Source organism: Electrophorus electricus, chromosome 22 (assembly GCF_041902795.1).
Source record: "Electrophorus electricus isolate QZ-2024a chromosome 22, ASM4190279v1, whole genome shotgun sequence".
Lineage (NCBI taxonomy): Eukaryota > Metazoa > Chordata > Actinopteri > Gymnotiformes > Gymnotidae > Electrophorus > Electrophorus electricus.
In genome coordinates, this window is record NC_137518.1 from 2,008,633 (window position 1) to 2,036,510 (window position 27,878).

At 45.5% G+C, this 27,878-nt stretch overlaps 2 protein-coding genes across 8 annotated transcripts; both read left to right on the forward strand.

Moving 5' to 3' along the window:
* Positions 1 to 1,083: 1,083 nt before the first annotated feature.
* Positions 1,084 to 11,000, forward strand: pank4 (pantothenate kinase 4 (inactive)). 5 transcript variants are annotated; one of them, XM_035520155.2, is made up of 19 exons: positions 1,084 to 1,240; positions 1,667 to 1,761; positions 2,131 to 2,342; positions 2,470 to 2,653; positions 2,755 to 2,847; positions 2,976 to 3,129; positions 3,652 to 3,833; positions 4,009 to 4,090; positions 4,309 to 4,409; positions 5,223 to 5,378; positions 5,767 to 5,879; positions 6,347 to 6,434; positions 6,687 to 6,838; positions 6,932 to 6,987; positions 7,670 to 7,719; positions 7,899 to 8,003; positions 8,102 to 8,202; positions 8,296 to 8,364; positions 8,464 to 11,000. In XM_035520155.2, exons 1-19 carry the CDS (start codon positions 1,123 to 1,125, stop codon positions 8,690 to 8,692), a joined length of 2,340 nt encoding a protein of 779 aa, XP_035376048.1. In that variant the 5' UTR covers positions 1,084 to 1,122; the 3' UTR covers positions 8,693 to 11,000. The 5 variants fall into 5 exon arrangements, with proteins under 5 accessions (XP_035376048.1, XP_035376050.1, XP_081561880.1 ...); XM_035520157.2 differs by having other exon boundaries at positions 1,667 to 1,749; XM_081705755.1 differs by having other exon boundaries at positions 1,098 to 1,435; positions 1,667 to 2,342.
* Positions 8,590 to 27,870, forward strand: draxina (dorsal inhibitory axon guidance protein a). 3 transcript variants are annotated; one of them, XM_027024690.3, is made up of 7 exons: positions 8,590 to 8,728; positions 21,433 to 21,874; positions 22,130 to 22,305; positions 24,383 to 24,503; positions 24,776 to 24,868; positions 24,974 to 25,063; positions 25,377 to 27,870. In XM_027024690.3, the coding sequence occupies exons 1-7, from the start codon at positions 8,726 to 8,728 to the stop codon at positions 25,487 to 25,489; spliced, it is 1,038 nt and encodes a 345-aa protein (XP_026880491.2). In that variant the 5' UTR covers positions 8,590 to 8,725; the 3' UTR covers positions 25,490 to 27,870. The 3 variants fall into 3 exon arrangements, with proteins under 3 accessions (XP_026880491.2, XP_026880482.2, XP_026880476.2); XM_027024681.3 differs by lacking the exon at positions 8,590 to 8,728 and adding an exon at positions 13,313 to 13,823 and having other exon boundaries at positions 24,386 to 24,503; XM_027024675.3 differs by lacking the exon at positions 8,590 to 8,728 and adding an exon at positions 13,316 to 13,823.
* Positions 27,871 to 27,878: the final 8 nt, after the last annotated feature.

Sequence of the window (27,878 nt, forward strand, 5' to 3'; positions counted from 1 at the left end):
AGAGAGGAGTGAATTAGTACTGAATTGGTAGGAGTTATTAGATTTTTTCACATGAAGAATTGATATAATTTCGATTTAAAGTAACTATATGTTTTAGCTATGGGATTTCTTTGAACAACACACATTTGTCATAATAAAAGTTTCCGAAAACACGCAAACTGAATTGGTAATCAAAAACAGGTCTAATTATTCAGACTCCGCCGTGCTTTGAGCCACATATAAGCAATACAATGCTATCGGACGCCTCTCTAAATATTAGCTTTTTCACGTCTGTCACGGACGCTAAAACGACAACTGCAAAACTCATCGCTTAAACTACAAAACTGCTATTTTAGGTACACATAGACACTGTCAGACACTGCAGAAATATTTAGGCTTTGCAATTTCCCTCGCTATGAATTCTGCAATTGTGTATAATTTTGCTCTGTTTTACTATATTTTTGATGATAGATGTGTATCGTATATTATTATTCTTTCATATTTATAGTTTAGATTTTACACCTTTTGTACCTTTCTGTGTAAAACATGCTCTTATTATCTGTCTGTTTACTGTAAATGTTGCTGCTGTAGCAATACAAAGGTTATCTTATCTTATGTTATCTTATCTTATGATTTAGATTTTTTAAAATACATCCGTATCTATGTTGTATTTGTTAAGTTAGTTCTCATATAGACTAACTTCCATCAGGCAGGCGGACAAAGTTCTACCCTTTGCAGATGCAACTATCATAACCATCATAATTTTAATTTAATCACTAAAAACAGTGAAACAATATATTTCATCCATCGACTTTATATGATAATAACATTTGTATTACGTTGCTAATAATTGAATACAATGATTGTGATTTATCATGTAAAAGGGAGCTTTAGGAATCTTTAGGACCGCGTAGTCTATATTAGGCTATAAGTTTAGTATTTTGTTGTTATTTTTACAGTATCACTGAATTATAAACTCGTGTTCATATGTTATTTCATTCACGCGTTCAGACGTTACTAATACCCGTGTTACATATTTCACGCGAACGAGGGAGACCTTTATTTTGGAAGGTCGGAGTCGTATGTGCACGTTGAGGCTAGCTTCTCTCGACCGTTGCTGTGTGCAAAAACAAGGCCTGGAAGATGGCGACGTATGTGGAGGCCGTCCGAGGCTCTCACAGCATGGACAAAAGCATCACACTCCCACCGGACGAAATTTTTCGCAATTTGGAAAATGCCAAGAGGTTCGCAATAGATATAGGTACTAACGAGCACTGAACGGTGACGTTTTTTGAAACATTTATAAGATGTTTTTGCGTGCATCTCTGGTGGGTCGTTGCTGTCTGAGAAAAGCTGAGAGTTGTTTCCTAGGCAGAGATGTTGGCTGACTGAAACAAACGCACAGTATTGACAAATGTAGGCGAGGTTGTCGTTAATAACCGGCTATCTTGTCCAGGTAAAGCCGATAAATGGATTCCTGAGTTGTGTAGTTAGCTATGACACATCAGACCGTGGTATTGGGGTCATTTATGCTAGCTAGCTAGCATAGCTAGCTACTTAAACGATTAAGGAACAGAAAGGGGCTTTTGTTGAACATCCTTTAACGTCGGCCGCAAACATTCCCTCAGCAGATTGCTTCGTTTAGTCCCACAGAGGGTGCTCTAGTAACAGCGGATTTCTTTGACAGGTGGTTCTTTGACAAAGCTTGCTTATTACTCCACCGTTCAGCACAAAGTTGCCAAAGTAAGGTCCTTTGACCATGCAGCGAAGGTAAGCTTTCAGGTAAGGCGCTTGTGCTTCCACTGTTAAGGAAATGACCTTACATTCAAGCTTCTGTTGTGATGGCTTTGGACCGCGTTGATCTAGGCCTGTATAGCTGCTTCACTGGGAGAGGTGGGGCATCCTTTGTGGGTAGATTTTTTGGGGGGGAAATCAGATTGATGTACTTTTTTGTACTAACAAGTGGTCAAGGTGTACTTGGTCAAGGTGTACTTTAAGTCCTTCTGTGTACAATACACGCTGAAGCTCACATTTCTGTAGTTATTAGACGTCCACGTGTCACAGACTGGTTTGTGTTTAAGGCAGGATAATGTAAGGACAGTTGTGTCCTCATTTATGTTCTGACTTGTTTCCCTAATTCTGGGGGTGTAGCAAGAGAGTGATGGAGAGCCTCTGTATGAGATCTCGGTGCAGGAGGAGATTACAGCTCGTCTTCATTTCATCAAGTTTGAGAATACGTACATCGAAACTTGCCTGGATTTCATTAAAGACCACCTGGTCAACACAGAAACCAAAGTCATCAAAGCCACAGGCGGAGGGGCTTACAAGTTTAAAGACCTAATTGAGAAAAAGCTAAAACTTAAGTGAGTGGAGTTAAACATGCACACTGACAAATTAGCTCTCTGTAGATAAGCTGTTAGACATGTTGATGTTCTGCGATAACTCGCGTCAGGGGCAGGTCAATCTAGGTTGATGTTTGTTGATTCGCAGGGTGGATAAAGAGGACGAGATGTCTTGCCTTATCAAGGGCTGTAATTTTGTGCTGAAGAATATCCCTCATGAGGTTTTTGTGTACGCAAAGCATGGAGACTCTGAGTTCCGCTTCCAAAATACACACCCAGACATCTTCCCCTATCTGCTGGTTAACATCGGCTCCGGGGTTTCGATAGTGAAGGTAACTTCCTGAGCCTGCAGTGTTTTGTATCCATCTTTGATTATCTAATTCCATTTAGTGATTTAGGCATTCTAAAGTAGTCATTTATTCTATCTTTCAAGGTTGAAGCGGAGGACAGGTTTGAGCGCATTGGTGGAAGCTCTATTGGTGGTGGGACATTTTGGGGTCTTGGAGCTTTGCTCACTAAAACCAAGGTAAATTGCAAGCTGACTGTGTCTGTTTGATCTCACATCCATTCTATGCCAGTCCCAGATTAATTTTCATGTTCATAGTTTTCCATACTGTAGTAGTTATTCATTCAAGTTCCCTCCCACAATACCAGAGATTTGATGAGCTTTTGCAGTTGGCCTCCAGAGGGCAGCACACCAGTGTGGACATGCTGGTTAAAGACATCTATGGAGGTGCATATGGATGCTTAGGACTGACTGGTGACCTCATAGCAAGCAGCTTTGGGAAGTCTGCCACAGCAGAGAAAGGTGATCCATACGAGCCTCAAGCGTGTGTGTTGGATGTGGCTGTTTTCATTCTTTGTTACCAAATAACTACACTTTTGCAACAGTTTTTTTACATTCCCGCTGCCAAAAAAAGCCGATGGCCTTTCACCCAGTTGTGTGTCAGACCTCTTTGACATTCCTGTTAAGAATTGGAGCAAAGGGTCTTGCCTTTTCCATGTAGTGCTGTTTTTCTGACAGTATGCTACGGGTTCAGAAATATCACAGGGAAGTTGCAGATAGTAGACAACATAAGTCTGGAACAAGAATGTACAAAAATAGCAGCATATAACGGTGTGTGCAGCGTAACATCCTAGTAGTGTGCTGTTTGTTACACGTGATTTGCCACCCTACTGTAAGGGACTTGAGACACCTGGCAATGTATGTACTTTTGGGAATTTAAAAAAAAAAACCTTAGAGCACCTTTATAGACCTTGCCTTTCTCTGACCTTTCTGTCTGCAAAGATGGTTGGTGAGTTTGACTTGTGCTCTGTGCTAACTGATCAGAGTTCTCCAAAGAGGACATGGCAAAGAGCCTGCTGCACATGATCAGTAATGATATCGGGCAGCTGGCTTGCCTGTACGCCAGGCTACACAACCTCAGCAGGGTGTACTTCGGCGGGTTCTTCATTCGCGGACACCCAGTCACCATGCACACCATCACCTACAGCATCAACTACTTCACCAAGGTATCCACTCGCCTCATTTCAGTCCAGTGTGATATCGAAGGCATAACCAGCATGTTGACCGCTGAAAGCACAGCAGCACGCGTTGCTCCATATAGAGACGCTCTGATGCAGAGTTAATGTGTTACGCTGTCGTACTCGAGGACCGTTAAATGCCATGTTGTATTTTTCTTTGCAGGGAGAGGTGCAAGCCTTGTTTCTAAGACACGAGGGCTATTTGGGTGCCATCGGCGCCTTTCTCAAGGGTGCAGAAGAAGACAGTATGTGGCTCTCTCTGATGCGTTAAATACAGGTTTAGCGTAAGATTTTTCAAATAAGTCTATGGGATAAAGCTGACAAATCCTAAAACGAAGGATAAGAATTGCTGTGAAATATAGGGTAAGCCACTAGGTAGTGGTATTGGGCAGAGGCACAAGGCCGTCGGATTATGAGTTGCCTCAGTAGATGTCAGAGCCGTGGTTCTCCCGTTTCTCTTCAGATCCAAATCAGTACTGCTGGGGGGAGAACTATGCTGGCAGCTCCGGGCTCCTGAGCGTGTCACCCGAGCTGAATCCCATGCAGCGGGAACGCAGTGGAACAGTGAGCACCCCACCTCCCTCCCCGCCCGAGAACCACATTTCAGTAGCCATGCAAAGACCTTTGTTTTCCTTTTACATGCATGGCAAACATTTTCTACATTGTAAATATGATTTGAGATGATTGACCTTCACTTACCCAATCGTGGTTTTTTTTGGGTTGCCCATAACATTTTTATTTCACTTCTTTTCTATTCATCCATCTTCTCCCTCTTTCCCTAAACTTTTCTCATCAGTTTCTTGTAAGTACCGCTCTGCAAGCTTCATTTGTGGCTTCCGTTGTTTTGGCTTTTTTTTGGGTTGCATTTATGCATATGCTTTTGGCATTAATTATAGAGTCATAATTATGTCTTAATTCCCTCGTTCTCTCTTTTCACCACTCATCACATTTAAGTTCATTCCCAGCATTCCAGAGCGGATGCGTAATGTACACGGCCACCGGCCCAACCGAGCCAAGCGATAAATAACTGAAGTGCGCTTGGTGTGGATGTGGCCCTCACTGCCTGTGATGAGTACTGGCAGGGCGTATTCACCTACCAAGATATTGCCTACTCAGCTGCAAAAGCTCACGCTCACCGCACCGCAGTTTTCCCATACTAATGCTAGACGTGTCGGGCTTTTTAAAACTTTTTTTATTATTTGCCATCCTGGCCGCCCCGTGATGTAGTCCATCTCTTTTCGGAGCGGCATTGCCCCTCAGTTGTGCCGCGCTGCCCCTGCCGACGGGTTGACAGTTACAGGCTTGCCTATGTGTGCCCCCCACCCCACCACACCTCACCCCACCCCACCCTTGGCCTCTCTCCCCTCCCGGCTCCAGTTCGACATGCTGGAGATGGACCGTCTGGAGCGGCAGCTGGTCAACCTGCCCTTGCTCCAGGACTCCTCCTCCTACATCCCAGACACGGTGGACCTGACGGAGGACACCCTGGCTAGAGAGTACTGGCTCTGCTGCTTTGAGGAGGCGCTGGATGGGGTGAGCCTTCCCTGTATGTTTATTAGGGATTATTTATCTGTTGACATTTTTATTTATTTTCCTTATGGTACATTAAAAAAGTTTGTGTTAGCTTATATACATTAGATCTGCAGGTTTTGGAACTTTTGTTTACAAAGCATATCAGGCTACTTAAAACTGAACAGGATAAGGAAAAACGGGAACGGTTCAGCATACTTTGTCTGTCTTATGTGCCTGGAATACAGAAGGGCAGTAACAGGATGGGCCTGACCTCTTGTGGTGTTTGCCTTATTTCTTTTGATTGTTTGTTTGATTGATTGATTGATTTTAATTGTTCAAGATAAATCCAAATATGTATGCAAGGAGGTTGTAGGGGGTTTTGAGTTCTTTCTGCGCTGTGCGCTCATAGGTGGTGAAGAGAGCTATAGCCAGCCAGAAAGACCAGCCGGAGGCAGCCGAGAGGGCCGAGAAGTTCAGGCAGAAGTATCGAGACAAGCTGCAGACGCTGCGGCACCAGCCCTTGTGAGGAGAGCAGCCCACCCGCGGCCCTGACACACACCCACACACACACACACACGCCCACGCCCTCACCCTCGAAAGCTCTGCTCACCCACGCAAAGGAACGCGGTCTCACCGCTGCCCTGCGGCCTTCAACAGTGACCACGTTCATTCTATTTGGCGTGTGCATGAGTGCATGTGTTTGTGTGTGTGTATTTCACAATACAACGAAGCACATGGGGGCACACGCTCATTTTGTACTCATTTGTGTCTCACTGGCTCGGTTAGAGATGAAACGAGACCCTGGGGCGGCTTGTTTGAGTTGTGTGTTACGCGGTTTGAATGCCTGATTAAGACCTACTTGCAGCTCCTCGCTGGCATTCAGCATACAGGCAATATTGCCATAATGGTTAACCTAAGGTATGTTGACATCTCTCCGTTACCTTCTCGTCCATTTAACCGTTCTCTCGTTTCTTTTCCCTTTTCTGAAGTGCTTATGGATCCCTTACTGTTCGAAGTCTGCTGGACACACGAGAACATTGTTTGAATGAATTTAACTTTCCTGACCCCTATTCTAAGGTTTGCCTTAATGCCTCTGGCTTCTTTTTGTTTCGTTTTTAAAAATCATTTTATTATTGCAGTATGTGTAGATAATCAGAGTTTAAAAAGTGTAGGTTATCACTCTGGTGTACTGGGAAAGGAAAAAGCCATCAAAGACTGTAAAAGCATTGAGGGGCGGGATAGCTTTTGTACTTATTGGAAATAGTTTCCTCATATAACTATAAGCTTCAGGCCTTCAAAAGGTGTGTGTGTGCGCGTGTGCGCCCGTAGATCAAGCAGAAGGAGAACGACCTGGCGCTGAAGTCTTATCAGAGGGTCCTGAAGACCCTGGAGGAGCTGAGCTGGGAGCAGAGGCAAATCGCTTTGGTCCGAGGCCTTCTGGCCGGTAACGTGTTCGACTGGGGAGCGAAGGCCGTGTCTGAGTGAGTCACGGGGGAAGAGCACGGCAGGGGGACGCACAGTGTTGGATGCCGAAGAAAAGTATGTTCTCATACGCCAAACTTTTTGTTTCCCAGCGTGCTTGAGTCAGATCCGGAGTTTGGCTTCGAAAAGGCAAAACAGCAGTTGCAAGGTACAGGATGTTTACTTTGCTCCAGATCCATGAAGTGATGGCTTTTTTGTTCTTATTTATTTATTTATTAGCTTCATAGAACCATATTCAGTCACTATGTTGTATTAAAAGATATGCAAAACGTTTGAGATCTCTTTACAAGGAACCAGGGCCAGTAGTTCGAAGTAGGAAATCTGACATTTCTCGTTGTGTGTGTGTGTGTGTGTGTGTGTGTGTGTGTGTGTGTGTGTGTGTGTGTGTGTGAGAGAGAGAGAGAAAGAAAAAACTCTCCCAACACTTCATAAACTCCTGCCAATATGTTGGTTGAACTGACTACCCATTGAGAACTTTTGGAGGAGTTTTGTGTAGGAGATCCATGCACTCTACTAACACAGAATAGTTACGGGCCAGTGTCATGTGGTCTTCCCCACCCGACCAGTCACGCTTACTTTTGAGGAAGTAGAATGCTTAGTCAATCTTGAGTAAGACATGCTGGTAGCATGTGAGTGCATAGACTTACAGCCTTAACCTTGACCTTTAGGTCTTAGAGCCTTACAGACTTCAGTTTAAACTTTATATCCTTAACAGGGTGTTTAACAGGGGGAGAGACTATTGGTGAAACATAGTGGTGAAGGAATACTGGTGAAAGGCAGTAACAAAGCAGGCCATGTTTTTATTTTGTGCCTCGGTTTCCCCCCCCCAGAGCGACCCTGGCTCGTCGATACCTACAACCAGTGGATTGAGAGGTTGAAGGTGAGAAGGTGGTGTGTCACGCAGCACTTGTCCTGCAGCCCTGTAGTCTTTCTTCAGACCAGCACATTACCCGCTGGGCCTGCTTAGCACGAGACTTGTCTTTCACACATGTCCTGTTTCCTGTGCTGCGTCCTTCGGCAGGGTCGTGATTGAACGCAAACGCTGGCTTTCTTTTGCAGGGTCCCCCTCATAAATGTGCGTTGTTTTTCGTAGATAATAGTGGGATGGACATAATTCTGGGAGTTTTCCCTTTTGTGAGAGAACTCCTCAGCAGAGGAACAGAGGTAAGATGCCACGCTCAGACCCCCCCCCCCCCCCGTGTATGGCCACGCCGCCGCACCCCACTGCCCGCGGTCACGCATGCGGATGTGTTGCCTTTCAGGTTGTTCTCGCCAGCAACTCGGGCCCTGCTCTGAACGACGTGACTAACGGAGAGCTCCAGATCCTCACTGAGAGAATAGCAGCCATGGATCCAGCCATTCAGTATGCACTTGCTCGCCTAACCCCAGCCCTCGCAGCAGAGCTCCGGGGTGTCGTGTGATGTTATTGATGGTCTATTTTTCCTTTCGCTCCCAGGGCCAGTCTGAGCGAGGACAGGCTAACGTTGGTTCAGAGCGGCTCCAGTTCTCCCTGCTTAGACTTGAGGTAAGAATGTTGCTCTGGGATTTTAACCATTGAAGAGTCTCTCAGTACAATTGCACTCCAAGCCGAATACCCCGTTCAGACACCACTCCCCTTCTCCAGTCGGCTGGACAAGGTCCTGGCCACGGTGGTGCGCGAGCGCGGCACGGACCTGGTGGTCATTGAGGGCATGGGTCGCGCCATCCACACCAACTACTATGCGGCTTTGAGCTGTGAGAGCCTGAAGCTGGCCGTCATCAAGAACTCCTGGCTGGCCGACCGCCTTGGAGGCAAGATCTTCAGTGTAGTCTTCAAGTATGAGGTTCCTTCCATAATCCAGGGGCACCATTAAAGGACTTTTTCTCAACTCGGTTGGGAGGTTACCATGGTAAGCACTAGCGGCCTTGGGGAGCATGTAGCCACTCCTGCATATCTGTTCTTCTCCTGAGGTTGATGTGATTGTATATGAGATGGTGGAATTGGTTTTTCAGTTAAAATCAATAATAAGTGGGCTATGGTTGTCACGTGTGTACCTGCTCTGAAATTGAATGTGCTTCTGAAATAACCACTGTTATTACATTTTGATAGCAGGGTTCTGTGTGGGTGGGTGGGAGGGTGGGTGGTGATGAGATTGAATTTAGTTATTCTTGCGCCAGATTCTGCCAGTGAAAGACACGCCATAAGATTCTGGTAAGAATGAAATAACTCGCGTAACGTTAGATTTCAAGTTTGGCCCACGAGCTGCGCGACCTTAGGTAAACCCGCTGGTGATGAGCAAACGTTCAGTATTAAACCAGCTTTGACAGAAACACTGATGAAAACATTAAATATTAACGGGACGTCTTTGGAGGCCTGTGTAGCTCTCCACGTTACGCAGCGCTTCAGTGAGCATGGCTCCAGTATACACGCGACTGAGTTCCGTTCGAACCCTTTTTGCTGACGTGGTGCTTCAGGACTAGACCCTCACCTCCGCTTACTCTGCGGTTTTGGTGGGGCATGGTGGCGGGAAGTATTTTTGCTCCAGAGACCAAGCGTTTCTGGGCTACTTTTTGATTTCGATAGGTAAAACTTTGCCTAGTGTGTACGTGCCTTGAGCCGCTGTCAGTCTGCTGAGCAGTTTGAGAAGAAGATGCACCGTGACAAATCCGAATAATCTGAGAAAAAAAGAGAAATCGGTATTCATTGCCTCCAGAGAAGTTGTAGTTAGATATGTATGCATTATTTTATCTCTCGCTGCCATTCAGAGATGCTACTGATGCAAAGTTTCACTTCATGCATTTAAGTCATTTTTTTGGGTGATTTCAGACTGTTGGAGCTCTGCAGTACCACCAAGTGTCAGTATTTCACCAGTTACGTGAAGCTGCTGGTGAACGATGGAGGTTTTGTTTTGCTGCATTTCTGACTGAACTGCTGCTTTCAGCAGTGTGGCACGCAGGCAGTTTTTCTGCCTTTGGCATTGTTTTGTTTCCACACGTGGGCAGGATGCTGTGCAGAGTCGTTGAACACACCTAGTCCGAGTCATGACCCGAGTCCGTGTGTGGTAGATGGTGTGGCGCGCTGAAGCCATGCTGGACTAGATTTAAAGGTTTTTAATCAGGAAGGGGAACACTGCTTTTAGAGTGGCAGCGACATTGTCGTCAACCAACACCGTCTGGCGCTTTACAGCTCTTAACACAGCACTCAAGACAGTTTGGTGCTGGTAATTTTGCTTGTTTTAAAACGGACAAAAAAAAAATCCACTTCAAGGTTGTTGAGCACAACATTGCTGTGTGTGTGTGCGCGCGCGCGTGTGTGTGTGTGTGTGTGTGTGTGCATGTGTGGCGCATTTTCGAAAATGTTTGTCTACCCTAAAGAAGTGTTTGTGTTCAAGGCAGTGTATGGCTGAACATCAAACGGGTCTTGTGCTCACACTTTTGTAGCGTTATGTGGATAAAATCAGACCAGAACATCTGATTGCACAGAATCAGGCACTTGTAATGTTTCTGCTACGGTGTATCATTATTGTATGGGTGTGGGTGTTTTAAGAGGAAGACAAGCTGAATATTATTTTAAGGGCAGCTGACAAAACAGAGGAGCAATCTATGAAATTTTGTTACCAAATCATCATAAATATCAGTTGCAGTCATTTAACAAGAGTCACTGGTATCTGCCAGTGTCGCACTTCTTGGTTGTAATTCAACTTCAATCTTTTTTGTAAACATGAAACAGGCTTTGATGCCAGTTAGCCTTTTGGGGAACACACTCACCCCTGTACTCTTAGGGTGAACTAAGGCATTATACCAGATGTTTGCTGTGGAATGTGTTCATTTAAGTAAGAAAGTCCTCAGTTTGGCTTTAAAGGTCCTGAAGGTACCATCTGAAAATGTGTAAAATCAGTGTTCTCACGCTCGCTCGCTCTCTCAGACCAAAGTTGTCGCTATTGTCTCCTGTGTTCATAAATTGTCTTGCTTTAACTGTAGCCTCAGTTTATGAGATTTTGTAAAATCATGTGTAAATATGTGTATACATAATTGTTGGGTTAATTTACATTGGCAAATGTTTGAGATGTACAATATTTTAGCAAAAAAAGAAAAAACAAAACAAATATAAATATATATGTTCCCTTGACAATCAGATGTTATTCAGTGTTAAATATATTTTACAATGTGTTTACACAACAACTTGTCTTTTTTTTATTGACTATATTAATACATTGGGTTTTGGGGGGCAGGAAGAAACTAAGCTCATTTGTTTAAGATGTCGTTATTGTGGTTCGTTTTTTAGCACTGCAGATGTCTTGTGGGGTTTTTTATATTCCTATACCTTTAAATTTTTAATTATTTAAACACAAACAGTTGCCTCCAGGCATTGTTAATTAAACTGACAATTCAGGTAAATTTTAAGGAACAACATACAAAATGTATTTTCCCACCTCCACTGTCAGTAGATGCCCATGCATGTGTGTGTGTGGTTCACTCACTCGCCCACAAGCCAGTGGATTGAAAGGTCGAAGGTGATGGGTGTGACCACTAAGCGCCAGGGCCCGCAGGACATCCAGAGCAGATAGAGGCTGAGCAGCGGTCTGAGTGCAGAGCTGGTTTTGCGGTTTAGTCTGAGTGGAGTACAGCGACCCCTCACCCCCACACAGGGAGCGCTTGATAAAGCAGTCACAGACAAGATCTCTCAGACCCCCCGTGCTAGTGAGCTGTCGCACCCCCTGCTGCTAATCAACGCACTGTTATCTGTTCTATCATATTTCAGGGTTCAGCCTCTGTATATTACTCATCCTTTTTTCATGAAACTTGGTGACTTCCTGTAGTAATGATATGAATGTAAAAACATTTTTTTAAACACAGTCTCTGCACAATAGATGACTGAGGTTGTTGCCTTACTCTCGCTGGTGTCAGCCAGGAGTTTTTGAACATCAACTCTTCTGCCCTGTGGTAAGCAGCAATGCTCCACGTGTTTGGTAATATTTGGGAGAACAGTGTGCATTGGTCATTTAAATTATGACGTCGTTAAATAGTAGGCTAATGCTGTTGTGCGTTAAACTGACATCACGAGACGCATGCTCCTGTTACTGAAGTTTTCACTTGTCCTTTTTGTTCTTTCTTTCAGTTGGACTTTCCAAACTTAATTTTTGTCAATCCAGTTTCTAATTGGTTTGCAGTTGTTGGTTCATCTATCTTGAGCTATTTGTAATATAAACTATGATGGCAGTTACCTAACTAGCTAACCTTCTTCATCCCATACTGACACACAATATACCTTTCCTACGATAGATGATGAAAAAGCCATTCATGGTTTTCCACAGAGAAAAACCCTTAATTTCAGTGAAGAGGCGAAACTGATATGAGGGTTCTGTGCTGGACAGTGCCTTTCTCTCTTCAGTCTGCTGCCACGGCAACAGTGTAATGGAGACAAGATGCTGATCCAGGATGGAACAGTGAGAAACCTCACAGGTGGAGAATAATCCATAAGGAGCCATTTTATATACAGATAAAATTGGATGTTCCCAGATCCCTGTCCTCTGAAACCGTTGTGAGGGCCATTCAAATGAAGAGCACAGGCTCTGGCTGCTGAAGGCCACAGGACGGGCAGACTGGTGCGTGGCCTGCCCCTGTGTACAACGGCCACGTGCACATGAATGAATGTGTCATGGTTATGCGATTCATCGTTCCTCCCATACATGCTGTAAGACCCTGCTGCAATAGATGGAATCTAGTGGCATTTTATACACACAATGAAAAATGATCTTGTGCTGACCTTATGGCGATGTGTTTTCGTTAAAATGTACTCTTTGGCTAAAATGGTTTTCTTTAAGGAAAAATTAATGACTCGTGTTTCATTTGTAGCATAAGGGTCCGTTTTTACTTGTAACATAAAGGTTATGGCCTATTGCCAGACAAGGTTACTATAGACAGTAAAATACAATAAAACATTTTGTGTGGTTGCTGATTAAGAAGATGAACATGGTCTAGTGAACTTATAGAATAACAGGTGTTTTAGAACTAAGCCGAGGTGTTTTAGCCATAAGGGGTCAAAACAGAACTCCATACATCCTGATTTGCTCATCAGAACCTAACGGCGATTAAAAGTCGCTGCCCCAAACTACAATCCACTGCTCTGCGTAGTGTTGTTCACTGTATCGTATAGCCTAGTTTGGAAGTTTAACGCTATCCTGTCCCCTTCTTTGTAGTTAGAAAATGCAGCCAATATATGTTCTAGCTTTACTGGCTTGGGAAAATGTCTCTATTGTGCTAGATGTCACTAGAGTGTTTGTAGTTTGTGAATCCCACACCCTCCTCCAGGAACGAAGAAAAGAACAAAGAAAACATTTTTGAAAATAAATGTTCTTGCAATTGTTTAGCTCAGTCATTGCTGCTGTTGTTGTTATTATTATTATTATTATTATTATTATTTCTTATTTATTTATTCATTATCAGCTACTTGTAACAATAAGAGGTTACTTTTAAAATATAAATACCATTGTAGGCTGCATTGTATTGACAAAGATTATCATATAGGCTAATCAGCATTCATACAGGTTTATGTTTAAATCAGAGCTTACAAATTGACGAAAATAAGCATTGATTTAGCCTGTTCTGCTTTGAACCTAATAACGATGATTCAACGCTTCTTTGCTATCTGGGATATGTTCTTAACTTTATACTGCATTGGGAACATGTCCCGAAGTCAAAATTAATTCGCATCCAAGCGAAATAGTGCTGAATCTCAGCTGCTAATTAACGAAGCCCTGCACCATAATGAATATTATCCCGCGGTTTATTTTGCAAGTAACTGGGTTTTTTGGGGCGGGGGGTTGCGCGTCTGGTCTCCTGTTGCGAGCATCGCTGACATCAGTTCTTGCGGACGCGCGCTGGGGAGCGCGCTTACAGCTCGGACCCTTGCTACCTCCAGCAGTGCGCTGTGACGGTGCTCGCATTCAGCAGCCGAGAGTCTTCCTCAGTGTCCTGGACCCGAGACGGAGGAAGAAAACCCGGGTGAGGTCGTGCTCATCATGTTTTGGCGCTCGCAGATGACTCGTTATCTCCAGGGTTTTGTAGAAAACGGGCTTTTGCATGTGCTCTTAGGAATACCTGCATCCCTCGGTGTCTTTTGTCCGCTTGCGCGAAAGCAGAAAGGCTAAAGAACTTTGTCGGGCATTTTAATATTTAGGATTTCGTGAACCTTATGAACTGCATTAAAGTTGATTTCCTAAACTTGTTTATTTTTAATTGCGTGTCCCTTGCACTGGTCGCGGTCATGTCATGTCTTTCTCATTCATTAGCGATATTTTTACAGAACACAGGCGTTTGCGTTTAACATTTACAACAACAAAGTGAGTATATGTGATATAAAATACTTACTCGCGCAATGGCTCTTCTGCGGTCAACACCTTGCGTGCGTGTTTGAAGCGCTTTGTTTAGAAACGGTCTCCCGGTGTGATATCCCGCAATTACAGGTGAATTTGGATAAGACGCTCTTGCTTTCCAAACGCAGCGTTCATTACACGCCAGCGTAATCAGCGCTAATCTCTGCGGAACGTTATCAACTTCATGCAAATATAACTGACATTACATATGGCTTTTCACGCACCCACTTGTTTTGCGGAAACTCTTAGCCGGCGCCAGTAGTGAGTTGTCCGCGCTGGGTTTAGTAAGCGTCTGTATTGTACAGTCTATGATCGCAGTGTACAGTTTTACAGTCTATTGCCAGTCTATGATCACATCAGCCGGTGCCAGGGTTAATTTTGGCCGCCACGCATTTATCTTAGTCACGGGCGCAGCTTGCCTTCCCTCCAAGAGCGATGCCAGTAAAAGTGTCCAGGACCCTGTCTGGACATGTCAGAAAGTTTCTGAATTTTTCTCTGAAATAATTCTTTGGCGGTGGGAAACTGGCATGCAAAAGTCATGACGCGGGTCCAGGACTGTCTGCTGGAACAAAGGGAGAGGGCTCCACTGGTCTGGGATTATTTCCCAGATGCTTCATGCATTGATCCTTCAGGTCAATTTATTTCCTTAGCTGAAAGCCTCAGTCTCGGAGGGGAAGTTTAACATTCCAGAAGACGTTGAAGGTCAGACGAAGCATCAATAAGCATGAATGAGACACTCGGACTCGGGAATCAGTGAAGAGGCTTGTGCTCGTCTGGTCCAGAAAGTGGATGTTCTGTCACTCTTCAGTTTTCTGACCATTTAGCCAGGCAGCAAAACTTCCTTTGTTCAGATACAGAGTCCTGTATTTATGGTCGTGTGTGTGTGTGTGTGTGTGTTCCTCTGCTGGGAGAGTCTGAAGCAATCTGCCAGGGCTCTCAGTCAAATGATTAGGGCCCACATCATGGGAAGACCAGTACAGTCCAGTCGTGCTACTGGGAAACAGTGACAACTGATTGCACTCCACATCTGTTATACCTACTGCAGCTTCTTTTTCTCTCTCTCTCTCTCTCTCTCTCTCTCTCTCTCTCTTCCTCTCTCTCTTCTGAGCACTTGGCAGCAGATGGGCTCTCCTTATGGCAGTTTTGACACCTAAGCTGCGCCACTGGGTTTCGAGTCTTAGACACATTTGAAGCTGCCAAAAGTAGCAGCAAGGGGTGTGAAATCCCTGATATTGTCTGAGAGGAGACAACAGCTCTGTTTCCCGATCGTGCCTCGTATTCAGATGTGCTTATTCTCTCACGTCCGTGTCTGGCTCAGATCATCTATGGTTTGCAGAAGCCGACTAAATAACTCTTGAGGAGATTCACAAAAGTTACGCTCACAGTGCAGAAATCGTTTAAACCAGTTCGCTAATGGAAACATGGAAATTCCTCTGACGTCCTGTAGGAGTGAATTTTCAATGTCTCACTCATTTCTGTCTTCTGTCTCAGTTTTGTTGGAGCTCTCTGTTTTGCCTTTGTTCTGGTTGTGCCAGATTTGTCAGGCTTGTCTCTTGACCGTGGCTAATCTGTTCACCGTGTGACTGGCACTCTGCCGAGCACTTTGCCTCTTTATCTCACTGACAAGGCGACTCTCATGCAGCAAAATCTGCCCTCCGTCCAGTTCTTTAATGTTTTATTTCTCTCAAAGCTGTGATGTTGGTGGGGGATCTGCTTTAAGATCCCCCCCCCGACTTCATTTTTGGACCCTCCGTGTGCTTAAAGCTCGGTTTTGGGGGACCAGCTGCTTGTAGGTTAATGAGAATTTAGCTGAAATTTGCAGTCTGATAAATATTAAACTGATAAGCATTAATCTTAACCGTGTCATGCTATTCTGGGTTCTTTTCCCCTTCAAGAAGATCAGTTAGCAGTGTGGAAAATATATCATTGTACTACAGAGGGTGGTCAGAAGAGAGCACAGAACTGAAAGAGAAGGAGAATATTTTATTATCCCATTTTTCCAAAAGATTACAATTATTCTGTTTGTTTATTTTTCTTTGTAATTTGACGTTCATTTCTCCGATCTTATTTGCCAGTGGCATATAGAAACAGTAGGCTACAGCAGAAGGCGGGCGGAGGCACAGACATAGCCGCCCTTGGAAGGTGGAGGCGTGGCCGCATCACACCGCGCCTTAAGCTGCGATGCATTCCAAGGCTCTGGAGCCTCTGTAGATGGCCCCGAGTTCACGGGTCACACAGGCTCCTCTTAAAGTGTTGCTTTCAGTAACCTCAGAGAAAGAATGTAATGGATGCTCTACCAGCGTGCTGAGCAATTACAACTGAAGCCTAATTATTTCATTGGAGCAGACCGACTTCCTGAGTCCTTGTTTCTCCCTCTTTGCTGAATTTCCCAGCAATCCCATCCGACCCCCTGCTGCCGTCTCGCTTTGTTGAATAACACACGAAATCGTTGGCTGCCTGCTGTGAAATAAGACACAAGTAAATCTCCAAAGGTGAGCTGGGAACGGTTTTCCTAGCTTTCATAGTTTTGTGGAGAACTCTTTTGTGCTGCGAGTATTGTTTTGATCTTTCAGAGAGATACGCTCGCCCTGCAAATTTCATTTGCACTGACACATGGACATACAATGAGTGGTTAAGTGGGTCGATCTCAGGGGAGATGGAGGTTAGGGTACTTGCCTTTCCTGTCTTTGTGTGGCAGGTATAGAACAGGCTAATTAGACACACGCATAAGAGAGCGAAGCTGAGCGATGGCCTCCAAGCAAAACGTTCATTTATGATGGACTAACCAGTGATAAAGGCTGCATTTCTGCCTGTTTACTTCTCCTTTGATGGAGCCAAGTGTTCAAGTTCAACAGATATTAACTGAATTATTAATTTCTGAATTACTGAATACTGAATTATGAATAAACCTTCACAAATCTGTCAAATTCTCAACCATATATAAATCTGAAGAAGATTCCAGGTGAGCAACTGCAGTGTACTGTAGTAAAATATGTAAAGATGTTCAGAATCACAGTGAAGTGCACAAGGTTTCCAAAGAAACAGGATGTTTGGGACAGAGGTCCTTCATCAGCTGTGCAAGTAAAGTGCTTGGAGGTGGATGCAGTTTATATTAGAAAAACTAAGTACGGAAAATCAAAGAAAAGAGCTACACATTTAGCTGACATTTTTATCCAAACCAACAGTTATGGCTGAACGCAACTTGATCAATTGAGAGTTAAGGGCCTTGCTCAAGGGCCCAACTGTTGTATTTTGACAGCGTTGGGGTTTGAACTGGCAACTTTCTGATTACTAGTCAAGTACATGAACCACTGAGCCATCACTGCCCAGGATAGGGTCTACGGAGAGTTGAACTGAGATCACTGGCATCAAAGTCCAGCATGCTAACCATTACACTCTCAGAACTTCATGATTTAAACATCTACTTTTTCTACCACACCGGTTTCACATCCTAGAACTTCACAAGCAATTTGTTTCTGGCCGAAATGTCTTGTTTGTCTGGAAACCTTGTGTTCTTTCGCTTCTTTCAGTGTTTTCACTACCTATATATATATGTATATATATATATATATATATATATATATATAAACATCAATCAGACCATCCCTCGGTCATATCATGCCGAAAGCATTGCTGAATGCTGCCTGGCCTCCACATGCCTCTACTCTGCTGTAGCAGATGTTATATGTGCTCACGGTAGCTTTTGTTTACGAGCCTGCGATCCAGGCCATGGGACATCCTGCCATGTTCAGTGGGGCGGTTACAGCCACCTTCTCCAAACCCCTCCCCAGCGGACTCTGTGGCGCTTTGCTTCAGGCATTGACCTGTTTTCAAAGCGCCACCTGCTTGGCATGATCTGAAAGGCCCACCATGGTCTGCGATGCACCACCGCAGGCTTTGCGCGGGCTTGCCGGAGGCAGAGAGAGCGCCCTCTGTTCTTTGCTTCGAGGCGTTGTGGCTTTTCCCTGCGAGCGCGAGCTGTGCGCACCAATGGGCGTGTCCCAGTGTGGCTCCGTGTGTGCATAGGCATTGTCAGAACTGAGAGCCTCTCAAAAAGGTAACACTGGCTTTGGGGTGCTCTTTCATGCAAAGATGCTATGTGTTCCCATAATTACTTTTCTAAGTCTGTGTCATGCTGAGGCCTCACCATTCATTTTTGTGGAGCTGTGATAACTGTGACTGTCCTCTTTGGGAAGATGTACGGAGCAGCCTAAATCCACTCTGTATGGCTGTGAAAGGTACACAGCTGCCAGAAGACAAATGGAAGTGGTCAGCTTGAATTCCCAGAAGGAGCTCCTACAATAGCACTACAAATTTCCCCTGGCACCGTTCACGTCTCCTTTCTCATATGCAATTTCCTCCACTTATCTTTTGCTTAAATATTCCTCAATAAATGCCTTTGGTTGCCTACACACACTTACACAGAGGGCTGTTTATTTATATATATATATATATATATATATATATATATATATATATATATATATATATAAATATATATATATATATATATATATATATATATATATATATAAATATATATATATATATATATATATATAAATTCCTCACTCACCCTCTATTTCCTTCAATCTCAGAGCTTGAGGGTCCTGTGTAGTATCTTAGCTGGTCCCAGGACTGCACTCTTCTGGATGGAGATCTCGGATGTTGTTCCTGGGATGTGCTGGAGCCCAGTGTGGAGGCCACAACAACTAGTGCTCTGTTTACCACAGGAACCACTGGTGCCTTCACCTTCCACATCTTTTCTAGCTCTTCTAGCCTCTATGTCTGGTTGGTTAGCCATCCAGTTTCACATCTGGACATTCCACAGGATCTCAGCTTGGTGATTCTCCACCACCTTTGAGGGTGTATCCCACTTTGACCTTAGAACTTCCAGCCTGTATTCGGTTTCTGTGTACTATGCCTGCTACTTAATTCTGGTGTTCCACGTATGCTCTGCCTATTAGCATCTTGCAGTCCCACTGTTATGTGCTGGATTGTCTAAGGGGCAAGGCCTGCATCTGGAGTCCTGCCTGGTGTGGTAGATATCTGCCTCCATTGATCTTGTGTTCAGAGCTTGTTGCTGTGATACCAGGATTAGTGCCTCCGTGCTGTCTTTCAACCCTGCCTTTCCTTGTGGCCTCTTCATAATTCCCGTTTGCCTGTGGGATTCCAAGGCACTTGTAGCTGTCCTCAACATCTGCTGTGTTACCTTCTGGTAGTACGATCCCCTCTCTTCTAGCCTCCTTCCCTCTCCTTGTGACCATTTCACCACACTTATCCAGCCTGGACAACATGTGAGGCCTGACCTAGATCCACCAGCTCATCTCAAGTGCATTACTAAAGACTGGGCAGCATTCATGTTGCCCTCTGTGCTTCTGAATAATGGCCCAGTAATGGCCCATCACGTGTCACATCTTTTTTAGTGCCTCTGCCATCACTGGGATCTGTTTCTCATTAAATGTGTCTTTAGGAAGATGGCTGATATTCAGAACCTAAAGCTAATGTGACCCGCAGCTTTGCAGTACCAATTAAAAGATGGTAGGGGTAAGAGATTGGCGTCATATATTCCATTGGTTCCCACCCTTCTGCTCTGTGCTAGTCGGTTGCCCCGAAAGCATGCATTCATATCCTATATCACTATTAATCATACCGTAACTACTCATCCACTACTACCAATCATAGTCATATCCTCCACCACTCCTACCAATCAGCCATGTCCTCGTCCACCATTAATTATACAGTCATGTCCTCCACCACTCCTACCAATCAGCCATGTCCTCGTCCACCATTAATTATACAGTCATGTCCTCCACCACTCCTACCAATCAGCCATGTCCTCCTCCACCATTAATTATACAGTCATGTCCTCCACCACTCCTACCAATCAGCCATGTCCTCCTCCACCATTAATTATACAGTCATGTCCTCCACCACTCCTACCAATCAGCCATGTCCTCCTCCACCATTAATTATACAGTCATGTCCTCCACCACTCCTACCAATCAGCCATGTCCTCGTCCACCATTAATTATACAGTCATGTCCTCCACCACTCCTACCAATCAGCCATGTCCTCCTCCACCATTAATTATACAGTCATGTCCTCCACCACTCCTACCAGCCAGTCATATCCTTCATCTCTTCTCCCAGGGAGTGATTGTAGCAGACACAATACCCAAAAGACATTGCTAAGTTGCCCCTCCCCCGTGTAATAGAAGCACAATAAGTGTTCTAAAATCTTGGCAAGGATTGTGTTGGTGAAAAGCACTTGACAAGTTTGACAGCATTATTTAGGGCCAAGTTTGTTAGTCATCATAATACTGAGATCATCGTTAAACGGTAGGCTGGGAAACAGGGCCCGGGATTTTGGTGAGTACAATTATGGCCTAAATAAAGTCTGAGGGCACAATTCTGAACCTCAGTTGATTTTGGAGTTTTGGATTGCTGTTGATTGCTTATACAGTGGTGTTAAAATAGCAGATTCACCCCACATTACATTTACATTTACGGCATTTAGCAGACGCTCTTATCCAGAGAGACTTAAAAAAGTGCTTTGTCATTTACTCATAGAATATCCTAGTACAGTACAGTAGGTTAGACTCCAACATATCAATGAACTAGAATACTGTAGAATACAGGGATCACTGCTGATGCCTAGAAGTACAAAATGCATAAGCTCTATTTCAGACAACAATCAGTGCAATAAACAATAAGTGTTTGTTAAACAACAAACAGTACCCTACTATAAGTAATAATTTACTTAGTCAATATGGGAGCAGGGTCGGTTGTCCTTTAAATATTATGCAAATAGATGGATCTTCAGTCTCCGTTTGAAGACTGCTGTCTGGATAGCAAGTGGGAGTTCATTCCACCATCTTGGAGCGTTGGAGCATAGTCTCGATGCTTGTCGTCCATAAGACCTGAAACACGGTATTTCATGCCGAGCCGTACTTGAGGTTCGAAGTACTCGAGGTACGCATCGGGCTTTGACCATTGACTTCATGTATGAGAAGCTGGTCCATTTTTGGCTTTGTAGGCAAGCATCAAGGTTTTAAATCTGATACGTGCAGCTACTGGGAGACAATGAAGGCATCAGTGGGGTAACATGTTTGAACTTCGGAAAATTGAAGACCGGTCGTGCTGCTGCATTCTGGATAAGTTGTAGAGGTCTACCCACTTGCCATGTCTCTTTTAGCACCTCATTTGGCTCCCCGTGTTCATCTATGTGACCAACAGGAGGCGCTCTGTGTGAAAATGAAGCCCGGATGGTGCCTGTGTTTGGCCTTGCTGTTCACTTCCTCCAACCCTTCCTCACAAAGCGGTGAGAAGCTGCGGTCGGACACCCGGCGGGGACTGAGGCACGAACCCGCTGTCCGCAGCCACGCCCTGCAGGAGCCTGGGGTGCAGAGGCTCCACGCCGGCCTGCTCTCGCGCCCACCCCTCCGGCCTGAGGACGATGCCCCGGGCCTGGATGGCCTGAGCCCCGTGCGGCTGGAGATGGGTCCCGGGGAGAGCGCGAGCGCGAGGGCGAGGGAGGGAGGTCGCAGTGGGTTCAGGGGCGCCTCGCACACGAAGGACAAGTACCCTCCGGGGGGAGGGTTTCCACGCAACGGCAAGAGACACGGGCACCAGCTTGAGCACAGGCGACACGGCCGCAGGGACAAGATGCATGAGAAAGGTGCCTGTACAGATGGGTCTTATATATTGATTAACGAATTCATTAGGATTAATGATCACATGTTATAGGGCTGGATTGACAGGCGAAAAGGTATTGGCTCCAGGCCTGATATATTGATTTATTGAATAAATTCAATCATGCATGCAGATCTCTTCACAATGGCAATAGCTATGAGCATTTTTACTATTATGAGTGTTTTTACTTTTCCCTCTCTCTCTCTCTCTCTCTCTCTCGCCGCTCCTGACCCTAATACAGGGTTAGGATCTCTGATGAAGGGCGTGGGCAGGCTGGATTTTAACCCCTACACCCTCTCACCCAATCATGACGCAGCCACACCCGCCGCAGTGCCCTCCCCCACCTCTCGCATCCCGGTTGCCACAGCGACCAACGAGCATCCCCCAACTCTCCCTCCGGCCGCCACCAAACCCCAGGTATCCCGCTCAGCTCAAAGTGTCCTTGAACACAGAGCTCTTTTGTGCTCCGGGTGTTTCTAAAAGCTTCACTTTGGGGCTTTTTTTGGAGCTCGTGGAGGGATTGTATCCCTGTTTTTAACGCACCACTGAGATCTGTGCTTTCCACATGACGCGAGTCTCAGAATGGTGGTGTTATTGTAGAACAGAGGGTGGGACAGAACAGTGCATTTGTCTGACGAACAGAATTGGGCAAATTTGGCAGTTTGCCTGGTTTCATTGACTTTTTAAAGCCATGATTTTATAGCATTCCCTCGTCTCCATACTCTCTTGTAAAAAAAAAAAAAAAAGTTCACGTTTTTTAATTTAGGGTTTGTTTTTTTTCTTAATGATTTTTAGTTTATTTACAGTTCGTTGCGTGATATATGTGTTGTGAGAAGGCGGATGCTGTTGTCCACTGGAGTGTGTGGTACAGACGCACAGCTCACACCTCACGTATAGATCCTCCTGCTGTTCCTTCACTGCAGGTGCACTACACACATGGGACTAGATGTGACAGGTTTATTTGGTCCAATCCTTGTTTCTGTATGACAGTATATGGTGCGTATGGGGTGGGCCTGTGGGAGGATCTCTCGCTTCTTATTACATGAGCCAAATTACCCCGCTCCCCCAGTGAATGCTGGGTAGGGTAGGGGGTGGGGGCGCTTGTGTGTGTGTAAGGTTGTGTGTGTGTATGTGTGTATGTATGTACAGGGGAGGTGCACTGTGTCAGCAGGGCAGGAGGGAGGTGTTGTTTTACCACCACCCCCCACCTCCATCTGTTCTCCTCTTCCTCTTTTGCTGGCTCTTTCTCAAACACGCCCCCCCTCCCTTTTTTTTTTGTACACAGACTACCGACCGTGTTGTTTTTGGAGTCCCGTCGTTGCCGTTCGTGTATTCAGAATGAGGATCCTGTTTGGCTGTGCAGTGAGCTTGTGAGCACAGGCAGACGCGCACACGCCGCACCAAACACTGTGTTTGAGTGGACGGCTGGGTGCGGCTGTGCGTGCGTGTCTTTAGCAGTGCTGGCTGAATGGGCGGGTGTGCGTGGTGACTTGGTGCACAGCCTGTTGGGTAACAAAAGCATGCCCTCTCCCCTGGCGTGAGAGAACTGTCAGACTTGTGCTCCCGGTAGACGTCGTGTGCTTGCACGGATCTGGCATCAGTGCCGTGAATTCACCCGAGGTCCTCTTAATTAAGCTTCGGTCAGTGCCAGCACTCAGATTAAGAGCCTGGTGAACCGCAGTTCGTTTTGTAATGAATCTCACTGCCCACAACTGCAGCTGGCTCTGAGGGACGTCACAGAGGGCCGATGATGAGTGTAAGCTGCAGGGGAAACGGAGAATCTCGAAGTGAATCATTTCAGGTTTTTTCAGTGGAAAAAAAAATACAAAATCACAACTGTCTTAAATGAGACATAAGCAAAGGTTTGTCTGCTGGGTTTATAGGCTAACTTTGCTGCCTTAACTTGTAGAAATACATGTATTAATTTACTTTTCACTGTGGGAATACTTAATTTTGTACTATTAATGTTTGAAAGTGGCTTACTTCTAAAGCCATTTTCAGTCCAATCTGTGTAATTGTCATTAGTGTTAGTAAACACACACACACACATGCAGACTTCACAGAACTGAGTACGGGTGAGTGTGGGGAACGTAAACATCCAAAAAAATGACAGAGCTGACAGAGCCTCAGGTGATATGACGCAAGGATAGAACGAGTTGTAGAACGCACACCAAGAGCATGAATGACACTTAGCAACAGTGGGCCCAGTTCTCTCTGCTGGGTGCCAACCGTGAAGTAGGAACTGCAGCGTTTCTGACACTTTAGAAGGAAGGCATGCTTTCACAACTCTATAACAAATCCAATATCAGCTCTCAGGAACTAAGTCATGTGTTCAATTAACACTTCGATAAGTGCTCGATCCCATATGATTGCCTGGTCTTGTATAATGAAGTGGAAACCACCTGATTTGTATTATACAGAGATGTGTGTGTGTGTGTGTGTGTGTGTGTGTGTGTGTGTACGTGTACGTGTACGTGTGTGCATGTGCACCCAGAAGGCAGGCCATGGACGAGGTCAGGGTGAGGTGTCGCCTACATTGGACATGGCTATGTTTGACTGGACAGACTACGAAGATATGAGGCCTGTGGAGAACTGGCCATCCACCAAGAAAAAGGGTACACCCCTGCCTTTCCAAGCCCACAGGAGAAATCAATACAAATGTTTAATTAACACAAGCAATTTCAGTTCTCAGCAATAGGAAAGCAGACATTCGTCTTTTATAATATCCACTATTGATTTGGGAACCTGAGGATGCAGTTCCAGCTGTAACAGGAATCAAACTGGGTACCATTGTAAAGCGTTTCTATATAGCAGGACTCCCATATTGTTTTTATTACTGTTTGTATTTTGCATATTGTTTATTTGTTTGTTTATTTGATTGGAGCAGACAAGCGACGCAGCAAGAACTTGAGCAGTGGCAACAGGACAGTCGGCGCTGATGTCATCGAACCGTGTGACCATCACCTCGACTGCCTCTCTGGTCAGTACCGGCACAAACCGGCCAGCGGCCTTCCGGCATGATTGGACCGAAACCTGCGGCCGGCCGATCTCTGAAGCTTCCTTTCCCTCTGCCACACCTTTATAGGCTCCTGCTGTGACCTCAGGCAGCACGAGTGTGAGGCCCACAACCGCGGACTGAACAACAAATGCTACGATGACTGCATGTGTGAAGAGGGTGGGTGTGACGCTGTTAATGGCATCATTGCAGTAACAGCACCCGTGCATCTACTTCCTATAACAGTTCCCTTTTGTTCTTGTTGAGGAGGACCGGGCATATTCCTGTCCCCCAGTACCGCGAGCTAAAGAATTGTGGGCATTGTTATTTCCTCCTCCAGAAGGAGATAAGCCTGTTGTGGGGCTCTTGGCGGCTTTTTCTGTTTGGCCGTAAACTCGCACGACTCGAACCTGGCCGCGAAGCCCGCGCGTCCGCGGCTCGGTCTCGGGTTGAAATCGAACGCGACGTGAAATGCTGTCGTTCTCTTGCGAAGGTCTTCGCTGCTTCGCCAAGTTCCACCGCAAGCGGAGGGTGACGCGGAGACGCGGGCGCTGCGTGGAGCCCGAGACTGCCGACGGCGACCAAGGAGACTTCATCACTGTCTAAGCCCGAGAGAGACGTCGAACTGAGCACAGCCCTACAACCCTCCGTCCCATTGACTGCAAGATAACAGGAGAGTGGGTCAATAGATCAGGCTGTCTGGCCCACTGCTCGTGGTGGTGACCATACGCTGTGTGTTAACAGTCAGAGGTCCACTTCTTACCTACATGTTGCTTGTACTGTACTTATGAATTTGTGTCTGAGGAGAATGAAAGCCCCCCCCCGCCTTTTTTTTTTCTACAGGCTGCCCTATCCTGGCACATTGCTGTTTTTTTTTCCCAGTAGTGAATGTTTACCTGTTTTTCAAAGTTTTATTTATGGTGCTGCTCGTTATTTGAAGATACAGAAGAGCCATTTGCCAAGGTTGGCTTTAGCAATAGAAGCCCCTCTAGATGGAGAAGCAGACGTGAATGGTCTCTCACTCTAAAGTGGAGTGCATATTTTTTTCTGTTCAGTACTTTAATGAAGTTTACTTTAGTGGGTGGCTGGTCTTTGTGTAGTCTGTTAGCTATTCTACACTTCACCCTGGGGAACAAAACTGAATTTGTGCTTTTTTGACTTCAGTATCCTAATTAAACTTCTACAGTGACTCATCGATTTTCTTATTGCACATAGGCAGAAGTACATTTGAGCCGTTGACCCTTTCGATGGCCAAAAGACCACTGAGGCGTGGAGAAGGTCGAACAGAACCCATCTCCTGTTGCCCTTTACAGCAAAGGAAGATACAGACCACAATCTTTCCCACCATGGAATTAAATTGGCTTAAAAGCTTATTTTTCCCTTCCAGGATCCCTTGGTCTCCAGGCACTGGGGTGTTTAAAGGTGACTACCCACAAGCCTGCGAGTGCGCACGGCCAGTTCCCCTCCCCGTCTGGGAGGTCTGAGCGGTACAGGGTTTGTCATTGAGTCGTGAGGACCTTGGGCAGTGCAGGAACTGCAACACAGACTGCACGGCGGAGCGACGCGTACCCGCATGTCATCCGTGCTGAGAAGTAACGCGTGCCGATATGGCCGTCTAGGGACTGCCACGCACTCCACCTGCACAGCCGACAACCTTCTTCTGCGCTCTCTCTCTCTCCGTCTGCTTATTAATTTTCTAGCACGTCTTGTGTTCCTTTCTGATGCATCACTCTCATTCATACACTGTCTGTTAACGCCCAATTTTTTTTTTTTTAAGTTACAGGAAGGGCATTTACTCTCTCTCGCTCTCTCCCACACACACACACACACACACACACACACACACACACACACACACACAGGTTTGACCTGCCTTTCTTGCACATAAATCTCCCTCAGAGTTTGTATTTGTCCCTCTACTACACACACGCTAATCAGCGTGATCAGTACCACTAAATGCTTGCAAGAATAATATTAGCATTTGGCCATGTCACCTCCCAGCCCTAAAAAAGGAAAGAAATAAGAGACCAGCACACTGACTTACATGCAGCTGATTCCATTTTCCTAATGTATTTTTAATACTGTCTCTGCATGCTGCACTGTGCTGGATGCTAGGGACGCCCAGACTGTGATGGATCACACCCAGGCGTGCACTGGCTGAGTAGACTGGCAAAAAGGAATTGCTCCAGGACCTGCTGCGAATTGTAAAATACCCTATAAAGCATGAGAGCGAGAGAGGTAGAGAGAGAGGTAGAGCGAGAGAGAGAGGTAGAGCGAGAGAGAGAGGTAGAGAGAGAGAGGTAGAGAGAGAGAGAGAGAGAGAGAGAGAGGCTTTCAGGAGCAATGACATTGTGCACCATCACAGTGGGTATTACTTAAATCTAAAAAGTAATGATGTCAATTGCAACACGCAGGGAAATTTTACCACATCTGATGAGAGAGGCATTTCATAATGAGCCCCGCTGGTTCTCTCTGGTTCTCTTTTCATAACGTGCACTAACGCAGCGGATTACGATTTGTGCACAGACATAAATCCACAATGCGTCCAAGCTCCAATATCCACTACGCGGGCGGAATCGTGAGGCTAGCTCCTCTAGGACCCGAAGCCCCAGCACGGTATTACTCAGCCGAGGGCTAACGGAAATCAGAGGCCAAAGGTCACACCTGCCACAGCAAGCTTGAGTGAGTAGGCAGGACCCATCTGGTAGACGCGTGCCACAAAACAAAGGGGAGGATTCCCCTCAGGGCAGGAGTGAAGCCCCGAAACAACCCTCCTTCCCTACGGAGCTGACTAACCTCGACTAATTCATTCAATCAAACCTTAAGAGTGACTTACACGTCTAATGAACTGTCACTGTATGGACAATAGCCTACAGGCCACATCTGGCTAATTGAAAAGAATGCATGATCCATCAAATTGTTGACAGTGTTACATATAAACGTTAATTGATGTTCTCCTGCTAAATAAAATGTTGTACATCAGGGAACAGTATTG

Excerpts from the sequence above, each read along its gene's own strand:
- pank4 (XM_035520155.2), top strand. The coding sequence starts at position 1,123 with ATGGCGACGTATGTGGAGGCCGTCCGAGGCTCTCACAGCATGGACAAA. Across the intron at positions 3,834-4,008 it reads GCATCAACTACTTCACCAAG|GGAGAGGTGCAAGCCTTGTT; the intron begins GTATCCACTCGC and ends TTTTCTTTGCAG. Across the intron at positions 6,839-6,931 it reads GGAGCGAAGGCCGTGTCTGA|CGTGCTTGAGTCAGATCCGG; the intron begins GTGAGTCACGGG and ends TTTGTTTCCCAG.
- draxina (XM_027024675.3), top strand. The coding sequence starts at position 13,587 with ATGAATATTATCCCGCGGTTTATTTTGCAAGTAACTGGGTTTTTTGGG. Across the intron at positions 13,824-21,432 it reads GACGGAGGAAGAAAACCCGG|GAGGCGCTCTGTGTGAAAAT; the intron begins GTGAGGTCGTGC and ends TGTGACCAACAG. Across the intron at positions 24,504-24,775 it reads GCCATCCACCAAGAAAAAGG|ACAAGCGACGCAGCAAGAAC; the intron begins GTACACCCCTGC and ends TGATTGGAGCAG.